This window comes from Tripterygium wilfordii, chromosome 3 (assembly GCF_013401445.1).
Source record: "Tripterygium wilfordii isolate XIE 37 chromosome 3, ASM1340144v1, whole genome shotgun sequence".
Classification (NCBI taxonomy): domain Eukaryota; kingdom Viridiplantae; phylum Streptophyta; class Magnoliopsida; order Celastrales; family Celastraceae; genus Tripterygium; species Tripterygium wilfordii.
Genome location: NC_052234.1, coordinates 8,296,720 through 8,308,683, shown reverse-complemented (window position 1 = coordinate 8,308,683; position 11,964 = coordinate 8,296,720). Strand labels below are relative to the sequence as shown.

At 35.7% G+C, this 11,964-nt stretch overlaps 1 protein-coding gene across 1 annotated transcript; it reads right to left on the bottom strand.

Annotated features, from left to right (window-relative positions):
* Positions 1 to 9,847: 9,847 nt before the first annotated feature.
* LOC119984949 (uncharacterized protein At4g22758-like) lies at positions 9,848 to 11,553 on the bottom strand. Its single transcript, XM_038829077.1, has 2 exons — positions 10,714 to 11,553; positions 9,848 to 10,251 (listed from the first exon to the last, which is right to left on the bottom strand). Exons 1-2 carry the CDS (start codon positions 10,943 to 10,945, stop codon positions 10,064 to 10,066), a joined length of 420 nt encoding a protein of 139 aa, XP_038685005.1. The 5' UTR covers positions 10,946 to 11,553; the 3' UTR covers positions 9,848 to 10,063.
* Between the last annotated feature and the right edge of the window lie 411 nt (positions 11,554 to 11,964).

Genomic DNA, 11,964 nt, shown 5'->3' with positions numbered 1-11,964 from the left:
ACTTAAACATAAAAAATAAAGATAAAATAGTAAATTAAACTACTTTTCTTTCATTTCCTTTCCTTTTTTTTATCTATCCAAACATGAAAGAGTGAAATGTATTTTCCATTCCATTCCATTCCATTCTCTTCCTTTCTCTTCTCTTCCCTTCCCTTCCCATCAAATCCCTCAATCCAAACACACTCTAAAGTCTAAAACCAATTGTTAGTTTGACAGTTTTTTAATAATAATGTTTGTGACTCCCAAGAGACGCCCATTTAATGTGAAGTACTAAATATGAAGAAAACTCTATATATGTGTTTTTAATTAATGATTATTTAATGTCACATGGTTTTGGAGGTCTTTTAGGATCACAAAAGGAGGGATTTAGCATGATAATTTTTTTAATGGCACTCCTTGCTTTTGGTTCTGGTTTGACTTGAATATTACCCATTATAGAGTGGTAAATTAATGAAGGGATGCATTGAATTGGTTAAAGCAAATATGGTATATGTAATGAACATTATGAAGAGGTATTTAATTGGTCAAATAATGATGAATTCATTTGGTGGGTGTGGGTGTGAGTTGTGAGTCAGTGAGTGTATGTAGAATGCATGATGAAGGCATTGAATTGGGTAAAAGGAAATAGAGAGACAAGTCTAGTGGAAACCACCAATATAGATTCCACTACCAAGCAGCATTGGCCAAACCAAGTTGGAACTAATTAGATGCATGAAAATAAAAGTGCAGTCTTGATTTTTTTAAGGAAACTATTGACAAAGAATCAATCCTCTTTTATTTATGCTAAGGCACAATCATAATAAACTAGAAAAAAAAAGGGTAACTTACAATCTCTTTTAGTGAGAATCACGAGTAACTCAGATGACACTTATGAGTGTGATATCTTATAGAGATCTCGAGTTCGAGCCTTCCCCATCCCCTTCCCATGTAATAAAAAAAAAAAATCTCTCTTTTAGTTTTTTTAGAGTATATATTTGTGCTAATGACATATAATCCTAAACACCATTTGTTCCTATCTATGCCCACATCTATGTAGAATCTAGTACCCATTTCTTTGATGGAACTCAAAACAAAAAGGAAAGGAACTTAATTTAAAAAGAGCAACTTTACATTGGCATGTTGAGTGGTGACCCCATAGGCCATAGCTGATAAATGAATCCATTGTTGATAGGAATAAGTTTATATGAAAGAAATCATGATATAAATGTGTTATCCAAGTCATCTGGCCCACAATCATATTAAAACACAAGAGATCTCTCCCCAGGATTTGTAAACAATAAAGGGAGCAATATATTAGTGTATACAGACAGACCAGTAGGTGAATGAATGAATGGATGCAAAATGATCACCAGCACCATGCCATTGTAGCCGCTGTTGATTGGATCTTGGAGGGCCATACACATGCATATAACAATTATGAATAATTTTCCATATCCAAGAATAAGTCCCCACAGATCCACTCTTATATGGTAAATCCAATCCCAATCCCACTCTCACATCACTACTTACCACATGTAAGTTACACTACTCGACTCCATTAGCCTCTTTGGTGCAGCCGTGCACCGATACGTTAGCGGGAAACGTTGTATCAAACGGCAAGATTACACTAACGTAAATTTAATGTATAAACACTGTGGTTATGATAGCGTGCCAATGTGCCATAAGTTTGGGATTGAAGCTTTTTACGCGCATATATATGATTTTATTTTTTTTATAATTGTTGGAAGGAAGAGTTGAAAATTATTTTTGATTAGATTTAACGGTTGAGATTGAACGCATATAAATATATACATACCCAGTTGTCAACTTGTATGGGGTTTTGGGAATTCTGAGGTGACCCCCACTTCATAGCCTTTGTTTTTTTTTTCTTCGGGGAAGATCCTTAGACCCCACATCACTTGTCATATTTTCAAAGATCGACATGCCATATATTTATTGCTGGCCTTTCCTTTAAATGCTTTTTCTAAACGAGAATGGGACATTAATGTATTTTAGTTTTTAGAGTTAAAAGCAAAATCCTTTATTTTCTTAGGCATCATATTCTCTCTTTTTTTCCCCAAAATATTAGAGACCAACAGTAAAAGCAGGTCAACCTATAACTGTCACAAGATTTATATGAAAAATAAAATATTAAAAAAGAGTTTTATTGTTTTGACTTTTTTCAGTTGATAAACTGTAAATTTTACTGATTGTTACTCCACGTTTTGATAACTCAATTTAGTCCAAATCGATGTGGCAATGTTGACTCAACATGTGATAAGGCAATTTTGGAATATAATTTTTTGGGACAAAAATACCTTAAACAAAGGAAGTGGGGAGGATTCTGGAGATCAGGAATTGGATATCAGAGATATGTTGTAAGTCCACTTTGGAGTGGGGTGTGTTAATCTTATACCTAGAAAAAACATATGGTCAAAAGTAAATTAACCAAAATTGGGGTATAATTGATAAAAAATTACGCATTCGGAATCAGCGTATAAAACTCTTTCCAACAAGATTCATTGTCGATAGGCTTTATCGAATTGTTCTTAATTTCATTGTTTTTTTTTTCAATGGAATTACAAAAACAACATATTCAGAACTAAAAACAATGGATTATGGGCTGTATTTTTGAAAAACAATGGATTTTGAACTATGCTTTCAAAAAACATTGAATTCTAACAAAAACAATTGATTCTGGATTAAAAACAATGAATTTCGCTATTCCATTGATTTAAATCAGTTGATTTGACTATCTCACTAATTAAAATCAGTAGATTCAGCAATTCTCCTAATTTAAATTAGTTATTCCACTGAATTAAATAAATGAAATAGGTAATTACATTGATTTTTATCAATGGATTTGACCATTCCATTGATAAAAATCAATTGTATTAATTAAAACTATGTCTAAAAGCTTACTTCCTCCGTAGGAAACACCAAAGACCACCACAGGAGATGCTTCAGTGGACAAACCTACCATAAACCTTAGCCACCAAAACACCCATCCTCGCCCCAACACACCTGCCATTACCCTTATCCATCAAAAATACCCAAACCCACATCAACCCCCCTGCCAAGCAAACATATCAACTTTGGCCCCACAACCAATAGGCATCTTGATTGGTATATAGTAGGAAGAGGACCCATGCCTTTGCATCGCAAAGAGGAAGAATCGAAGAAGGGCTAGGATGACACATTAAGAGTGTGTTTGGATTGAGGGATTTGAGGGGAATAGAAGAGAAGGAAGGGGAGGGGGAGAGAAGGGAAGGGAGGGGAATGGATAATATTTTTTTCTCTCCCATGTTTAGAAAGATAAAAAAAAGGAAGGAAAGAAAATTTATTTAATTTACTAATTTATCCTTATTTTTATGTCAAAATATTATGTACAAAGGTAAAATATGTATTTAACTTATAAATGACTTAATTAGTAATCCATTCACTCCAAATGACTTCAGGAGGAAGAATTTTGATAAAAATTTAATGAAATCTTCCCTCCAAATCACTCCTCTTAATTTTTTTATAAACTATCCAAACAAGAGAATTGGAAGGAACCCTCTTTCCTTTCTCTTTCCTTCCCTTCAAATCTCTCATTCCAAACACATTCTAAGAGGAAGGTTCAGATGGAGTCATGGAGCCGAAACCAATATGACAGATAAACAGAGAGAGTTGACATTCAGGGCCGCACAAGTTTAGGGCTGCGCAAGTGAGATGTGAGAGATAAGAGAGATGAGGGTAGGAGATAAGCGGCGAAGAAGTAGAGAAGAAGCACGATGAACATTGTTGCAGTTAACGATGGTGATGGAAGCTCCGACAGTGGTGGGGTGTGGGAGGAGAAAGAGATAGGAGATAGAGGAAGAGGGGGAGGGGAGGGTAAATATGAGATAGAAAAGAATTTTTAGGGTTTATGATAGAGGAAAGTGTCTTTTTTTATTAATGTCATGTAAGATGGTGATTCACTATGCCACATATACATCACATAGACTTAGATTGGTGTTGGGCTACTAAAGACTTGAGCTCTATATCATTTTCGATTTTAGAGATATCTTTTTTCCATATATGTGTGTATATATATATATATGTATATATTAGGCCATGTGAATCAAAAACAAATGGCCCTTTCAGGTTTTCACTAATACTTTGATAAAGGATGTTATTCATATATCATATATGTTTGTGTTAATTTGTCAATTTTTTTTCACAAAAAAGAAAAGAAATGAAAAGAAAAGAAAAGAGAAGAAAAGAAAGAATTGATGGTGATCTAACGTTGAATTGAAGGAACATACGGGGGTTGTTGGCCCCCACATGCATGCTGAAGCGATTGGAGTGGAAGAGGAAGCCAAGTCAAACAGAAATGGTTAATGACATATAATCAATTAATATGACAGGATGTCCATGTGCTCCTGATTATTAATCAACAAGAAAAAGAGATATATATATATATATGTACACACACTGTTTGCGTGTAGAAGCTGCGTTTTGTGTTGAATTGAAAACATTCTGTCTGGTGATGTGATATTATTGAGGCAGTAAAGCACTATTGTTAACATCAATAGATAGATATATAGGGAGAGGTGTCAGAATCAGAATCAGTGGTGAGCTTATTCATACAGTTTTCATTGTCGGAGACTCATAAGTCGCAACTCTCTTTGACTAACCCACCTACAATTGAGACTTACAATTGCGACTTTCACAACAAGAAGAATGACCTTTTGTTCGATCTGCTGTGCACATTTGTGGACTACTAAAGAGCTCTTTTCTTGGTAAAACCCTCCCTCAAAAACTTCTAATTCTGATTTCCTGGACTTGACTAGCTACTACTTAAATTGCGATATCAAATTAAACTAGTCCTCGTCGATCAATAAACATCCATGACTGCTCGTAAATGCCATTACTTTTAGCATATTCTGTCACTGATTCTTCGATCCCACAAGAAGAATTGGGTTGCATCATTGAAGGACTATTTCCATCTTTTGTATCATGATTGATTCGATCAGCATCTGCCATTATGCTGTTCTATATATGCATTTTGATCCAATTTGAAGCAACCGGTAAAATCAAACCAAATATACCTATTCTAAAGATCAGATTTTTCTGAGGTTGCTGTGGTTAGAGGGTAGCATATAGCCATTGTCCATTGCACATTCTGTTGCGAATATAATCTGAATGTGCTTCGTTCTAGCATGAAACATTGGGTTCTATGCCAGTAGAATAGCACTTTGCACTATCACAATGTAAAGTACTACTCTTCTGATGCATCTGACCCAACTCCTTCATAAAATCCAGTCAGCAACAATCTTCTAAAATTTTGATACCAATTAACCGCTGTACCACACTATGTATAAACATAGCTTGTAAAATCTTCTCACTCTCACGCCAAGAGAAGCAAAAGCAACACCTACTACCATTATGCCATCAAGAAATTTATGAAATGATTGTAGACTAATCGATATATATAGTAGAACATTTTCAAAATCCAGGGGGGCTTGTGCCCCCCTGTCCCTCTATAGCTTTGCTTCTGTAAATGATATTATCGATAAACATTCATGTTTGATCTTATAAAGTAACACAAATATTATTGTAATATATTTAAAAGAAATTAGAGGTATTTACAACAATACAAATCTTTAAAATGATATTATTGATAAACATTAATCTTGATGTTTGGTCTCATAAAGTAACACAAAATTTTCTTAATAAATTCAAAAACAAATTAGATGGTATAGGAAACTTCCATTTGGATGAAAATAGAGACAGGTTGGTGCACCACGGTTCATTAATTTGAAGTTCTCTATCATAGAGATACATCACTTGCGTACGTAAGATATTGCTAGCAGTACATGGCGAGCAAGTTTACAAATTATCCAACATAAACAGTAAAAATATAGTTGTTTAACTTGCTATGGTAGTCGAAATCTGAAAAAATATATTCAGATTATAGTGATAAAAGTGTTATTGAAAAGAGTTAAAAAAATTTCCTTTAGTTTAAATTTGAGTCTATTATATATATATGTATATATGTTTGGAATTTTATTACTTAGTTTGTTGGAATGATAATGGAGGGCTTAGGTTTTGATGACAACATTAAATTAATTCTTTTTTAAATACCATTGAGAAATTTGTTTCTCATTGGAATCGAAACTTAAACACATATATGTCTAATTTAGTAGATTGTCAACCGAGTCCCCTCTCGTTGGTATAACAACCTTAAATTATGATGCCAATGAATTGTTACGGAATGACATAATGGAGGGCTTGCTGAGGTTTTGATAGAGACGTTAAATTCTGATGCCAATGAATTGCTACAGAAGGATATAACCGAGGTATATCCTTTTCATGAGAGGTTACATCGATCATCCTAAGAAGAATTAGGCGAACAATTAATTACTATTGCTGTCAAACAAGCTCATATTATATCTTTGTTACCTTCTCTTAACAATGAAAAACAATTTGAAAAAGACATTATTATCGAATAGCGCCTTTTGATGAGAGATATGATCAAAGTCCACCGCAGAGACATTCATAAACTGTTACTGTTCTATCATAATTCTTATCACATAATCCTGATTTAGGTTTGGTTCTACGACATGATTGGGTCTTGTCATAGAAAAATTCTTTGCAATCAAAACCGCCTATCCTGAAGAAGCATAGGTTCCATCTTCTTTCTTGCGTTCGAGTATTTTCATAAATTCATCCAAGCACCATCCCGAAGAAGCATAGTTTTTACAAGTTCTTCCAAGCCAATTTGTCCCCTCTATTGTTCTCAAAAGCGCCTCTATTTTCAGCGAGGCATTTTGACAAACACCTTTTGTGCACCCTGCATCCGGACCAGACCGGGAAACTCATGCACATCCAACGGATAGGTGCTATTCGCATGGAAAGCAAGGCTCTCCAACACACAGACAGATGGGACCGAGAGGACCTAAGAGGCTAAGACATATTTAGCGCCAAGCCGCCAAAACAATTGGTTTGTTTGTCATTGTTTGCTTTGATTCCAAATTTCCAATTTCTCCAGTATGAACCATGAACTTGAGGTGGGTAGTAAATCGGGCCTTGTTGGACTTTTACCAAACTTCCGCTCAGCCCATATGATAAAGAACCTCGACTATGTATAATTGTATATTTAGAAAAGAGCTGGGCTGCATGAGAGCTTTTATGGGTCCAATTATGGGTTTCTCTGTAGGCCATACACGGAAATAATCAGGTCGTGTGACAATGATTGAGAGAGTAATTTGCAAAAGGTTCGAATTTTAACATGAGTGGTTGGCCGAGAGGTCTCAGTTAGTCTGACGAGAAGCAAGGAAAGAGAAGTCTTAGTTAGTCTAGTTTCCTATGTTATTAGTAGTTACTTCCGATTAGTATTTGTTTACTATTTATATTTTTGTTGGTATTTTCTTTTAATTAGTCTATCTTAGGTATAAAGTAGTTTTTTTATATAGTTTTGGTTTTCTAGTTTGAGTAGGCTTTGAGTTGTTTGCTTTGGCTATATAAGCCGATAAAGTTGTACTTATTTTTATCAATCAAAGTAATTAAACAAAAATCGAGACTTGTTCTCAAAATCGAGAGATTTCTCTCAAACCCAACCTTGTTCTTAATTCATTTAAGATCAAGAGTTTCATCATTGGTGCTTTTATTGAGAGACTCCTTTGAATGGCATCCGATGAGGAACGACTCGATTCATTGGAGACTAACCTACAGGCCTTACGCTTGGCGATTCAAACCAATACTCGAGATATTCAACAGCGGTTAGCTCACTTAGAAGAGGTGATCATTGCTAGCTTCAAGGGACGACATCGACGTAGGAGTACCCACAGTAAAACCTATAATTACTCTCATGCTAGTGATTCCCGCTCATCATCTAATTTTCAAGATGACACTTTATCAAGAAAAGATGAGATAAGCACCAACGCTATAATTGTCGATATACCTATCAAAAAAGAGGAAGACTTGAACGTGAATGCTATTGATGTGGGAATAGATGAATTGTCGGTCCCAATATTCGATGATTATCCGGACGACGGAGATTTGTTGCTGCAACAAGATATCAAGGAAGAAATATTAGAGGAAAAATTAGACATTATTCAACTAACAAATCTTAGATCATATTATGATGTTTGTTGAATATGTTGATTTTGTCATTTCCAACTGGTTTAGCAAGGTTAAAAATCCTTCGGTCTCATTGGTAATTGAAATTGAGGATTCAATGACCCTATTCTCGATAGGGTTTTCACTACTACTCCTCCTCTTTAAAATTCGAGGTCGAGTTTTCAACAACAAAGGGAGGATGATGCAGTGGTTAGAAAGCTGTTCAAGATGCAGTTTCATCCTTATGGACAATGATAGTCTTGAAGAAGGAGGGAATGATGAGAACCAAAGGGAATGATGAGTCTTAATTAGTATAGTTTCCTATGTTATTAGTATTTACTTTCAATTAGTATTTATATTCTTGTTGGTATTTTCTTTTAATTAGTCTAGCTTAGTTATAAAGTAGTTTTCTATATAGTTTTGGATTTCTAATTTGAGTAGGTTTTCAATTAGTATTTGTTTAGTATTTATATTCTTTTTAGTATTTCTTTTAATTAGTCTAGTTTAGGTATAAAGTAGTTTTCTATATAGTAGTATCTCTTTTAATTAGTCTAGTTTAGGTATAAAGTAGTTTTCTAAATAGTTAATTAAACAAAAATCGAGACTTGTTCTCAAAATCGAGAGATTTCTCTCAATCGAACCTTGTTCTTAATTCATTTAAGATCATGGGTTTCATCACAGTCTCACAACGCACAATTTTTTTCCCCCTTTGGGGGACCACAAATCCATAATTTAATGGTGTCACCACTCACCATCTCTCATTACCTTCTGATGGGAGGGAAACTGGGTGCAGATTGCAGAATACAACTCCCAGCCATGGTGATTGGCGAGGCATTACCGTTCCAACCATTTATTATTTCCAAATGGTTAGATCCTGCAAATCATGAATTTCAAGGTGGTCTTTTTGCGAGGACCCTTTATCCTTCCATTACCTTTTGGTGAGTGGAAACTGGCAACAGAACACAACAGCTCAATCCCAGCTATGGTGATTGGACTCTTCACCTTTTGGTCAGTCGAGAAATCAGGTACAGAACACAACAGGTCACTTCCAGCTATGGTGATTGGTAACGACTGTACTCAGACCGAGCCTTTTAATCGAGCAATCTGGGCCACTGACATACAGATGACACAACGCACATGTATTGTATGCTATCATGCTAATACATGCTTTACAAGATAATTGAAATGACAACTTCAGATTGAACACAAAATAATACTCGACTTCACTGTCCCCAACAACCCGGAGACCTCACCAGCAGACTATTTGGAATTGTTCACCAATGCTGTTAAGTAATGCCTAAAAATTGACTAAATAGCCCGGGCAGGCACCACTTGTAAAATGTCTAAAGTAACGGGATTCTGTTCAGACTAATTCACAAGAATAAACTATTTCAAATTCCATAAAACAAATCACAGACAATTGCCAAATTGTTAGTATTCAATTTATCTTCCAACTAATAACAATAGCTAATAACACACCATTTTGAAGACAAATTCAAAGTGGCCAACCACCAAAATGAATCATTCAAACAACAAAACGTACATATCCTTGAACAAATAAAAAAGAACACAATTTCTTCCTGAAACTATTCATGTTTTGACTAATAAAAATATCAGGAAAGTTTGGAAGAACAACTGCAGAACTGATATGATAAGCACCAGACTTAATAGATATCATTCAATGAAAACAAAAACAATTCTGGGCATGAACTTCACAAATTATTCATAGTTGAAGCCAGAGAGATGAAATAACAGCAAACAAAATACCATGGCAGGGGCAAAGTTGAAGTTGCAAACTGCTAAATGTTATTATTCAATAACCATAGGCATCTCAATTATTGAAATAAGAAAACGTCAAGAGTACAAGGAGTTCAGGTTTCTCCGACTCTAACCAGGACAGGAAATTTAAGGAGAAAAAAAAGAGTACAAACATCAGAGATGACCAAATTTGGTTGTGCATAATATTAGGGAACAAAAAGCAAATTTGAGGGAAAATGAACTAATGAGAGGAGATCTTAAGATTGAGGGATTTATTGAGCCAAGCCTTCCAACTCCCACTTCCCTTACGAGCAATACCTGCAGGTGATCCTTCAGCATCTGCCACTGCCACTTTCTCTGTGGGTGGCTTCTTGCACAGCATGAAGTTACGGAATCCTTTTGATCCAATTGTCTCCCATGGACTCAGAGCTGTAATAGAGTGCAACATGAAACCGTCAATCTCAATCCCAATACACCAAGTAAATCAAACTATAATAAGATTGTACCCAAAAATCTCCATCCAGATACACAAACTACAGTCGGGTTGTACAAAAAAGGTTTTAACATGGGGAATCACTTTGCGACATAACAGAAACCAAGTCAATTTATCACCATCAGCAAGTAATTCATTAGAGATCTTAATTAAACACCAAAAGTGTATCTGCAAAAAATAAAATTATACCCAACAACACACAAAACAATCAAGATCAATTGGAGTTCAAATTCATTAACAAACTATAGAATAAAAGCAACCGACAAATATTGACAATTCAATCACAGACAAATAAGAATTGGAAACAGACAAGCCAGCAATCAGAATCATTAAACAAACCAAAGTAGTTAATTTCCAAAATTTTAATACAATATGGGACTTGGTTCTGATGTACTTACCATCTGATCCAGTACCGGGGCAATACAGGAAGAAATCATTGAAATCAGATCCAAGAACCGGAAGGCGTCCCTCACGAACATAGGACTTCAATGCCATATCAATCACCCCTGCAACAAGCTCCTCCTCACTGACCACAAAGCGGATGGGCCCAGCACTCCCCAGCACAGTAATGCTAATCAAGAACCTATTGCCCTTAGCGATCTGATTCTTCTTCTGCTTGTAAAGCACCATCTTCGAATCGAGAAAAACACAGACGAAACGAATCCCAGAAAAATCGAATCGATATCAATACCAATGAAACAATGCAAGAAATTTGGGTGTTCCTATTTTTGTGAATTTTTTTTTAAGTTAGCAGATATTTGATTCAAAAAGAAAAAGAAGAAAAGAGAGAGAAATCGAGGTTGCAGACGAAGGAATTTAGGGGTCGACGCCGAGGCAGCGGTAGTACCAGCCTTCCTTGCAAGAGCCAAAAGCGAAAGCAGAAGCGGCGGAGAGCGGAAGAAGAACGACGCTCGCCCTTGATTTACAAAGGGAGAGCATGTAATTACAACTACTACTCAAGATTTCCACCATTCACAACGACTTCTCGGCTTATTTTTGATGGATCGATTGAAACACCTAACTCACACAACTTTTGCGTGATTTCGAGTACCCAATTGAATAAGGGATCTACAAGAGAGAGCCGGCTTTCCCCAGAAAATGAGAAACGGTGAGAATGTGAAATTGAGGGTGCTTTGTGCAGGTATTTAAAGGCCGATTGAATTGCGAATACGGTTAGGGTTAGGGTTAGGGTTAGGGTTAAATTTTCAGGGGAGGCGGTGTTGGTATATCCGTATATATATATACTCTATAGTTCGCGTGTTCTGTTCGGCCTGCTAATTTGCACCGACTCGAAAAGAACCGTGTTCCAAATTGCCAGCTCTCTTTCCTCTCCGCCGCTCACTCTGGAATAACTCGCCACTTTTAAAAAGTGATTGTCCTTCTGTGTTTTTTTTTTTTTACAGACCGCCCGGCCGGTCGGATCGATATTGAAATGAATCAATGTCATAAAAACCGTGTCAAACATCGATTCGGCTGAATTATTGAGTCACAGGTTAACTAGTTCAATAAGAACAACCACAATGGTGATTTTTTGATGAGACATGAGTAATGTATATGGATTTGTGTTTTGTTAATGTGATTGTATTGGGGGATATGTTTTATTGATGTGGTTGAGCCAACAAAATGTATAATTACAATGGTGTAAATTT

What these genes read in the sequence shown, in the direction of transcription:
- LOC119984949 (XM_038829077.1), bottom strand. Translation starts at nt 10,945, where the DNA reads ATGGTGCTTTACAAGCAGAAGAAGAATCAGATCGCTAAGGGCAATAGG. An exon ending in CCCCGGTACTGGATCAGATG is followed by an intron (nt 10,252 to 10,713) that starts GTAAGTACATCA and finishes ACTCTATTACAG; the next exon opens with CTCTGAGTCCATGGGAGACA.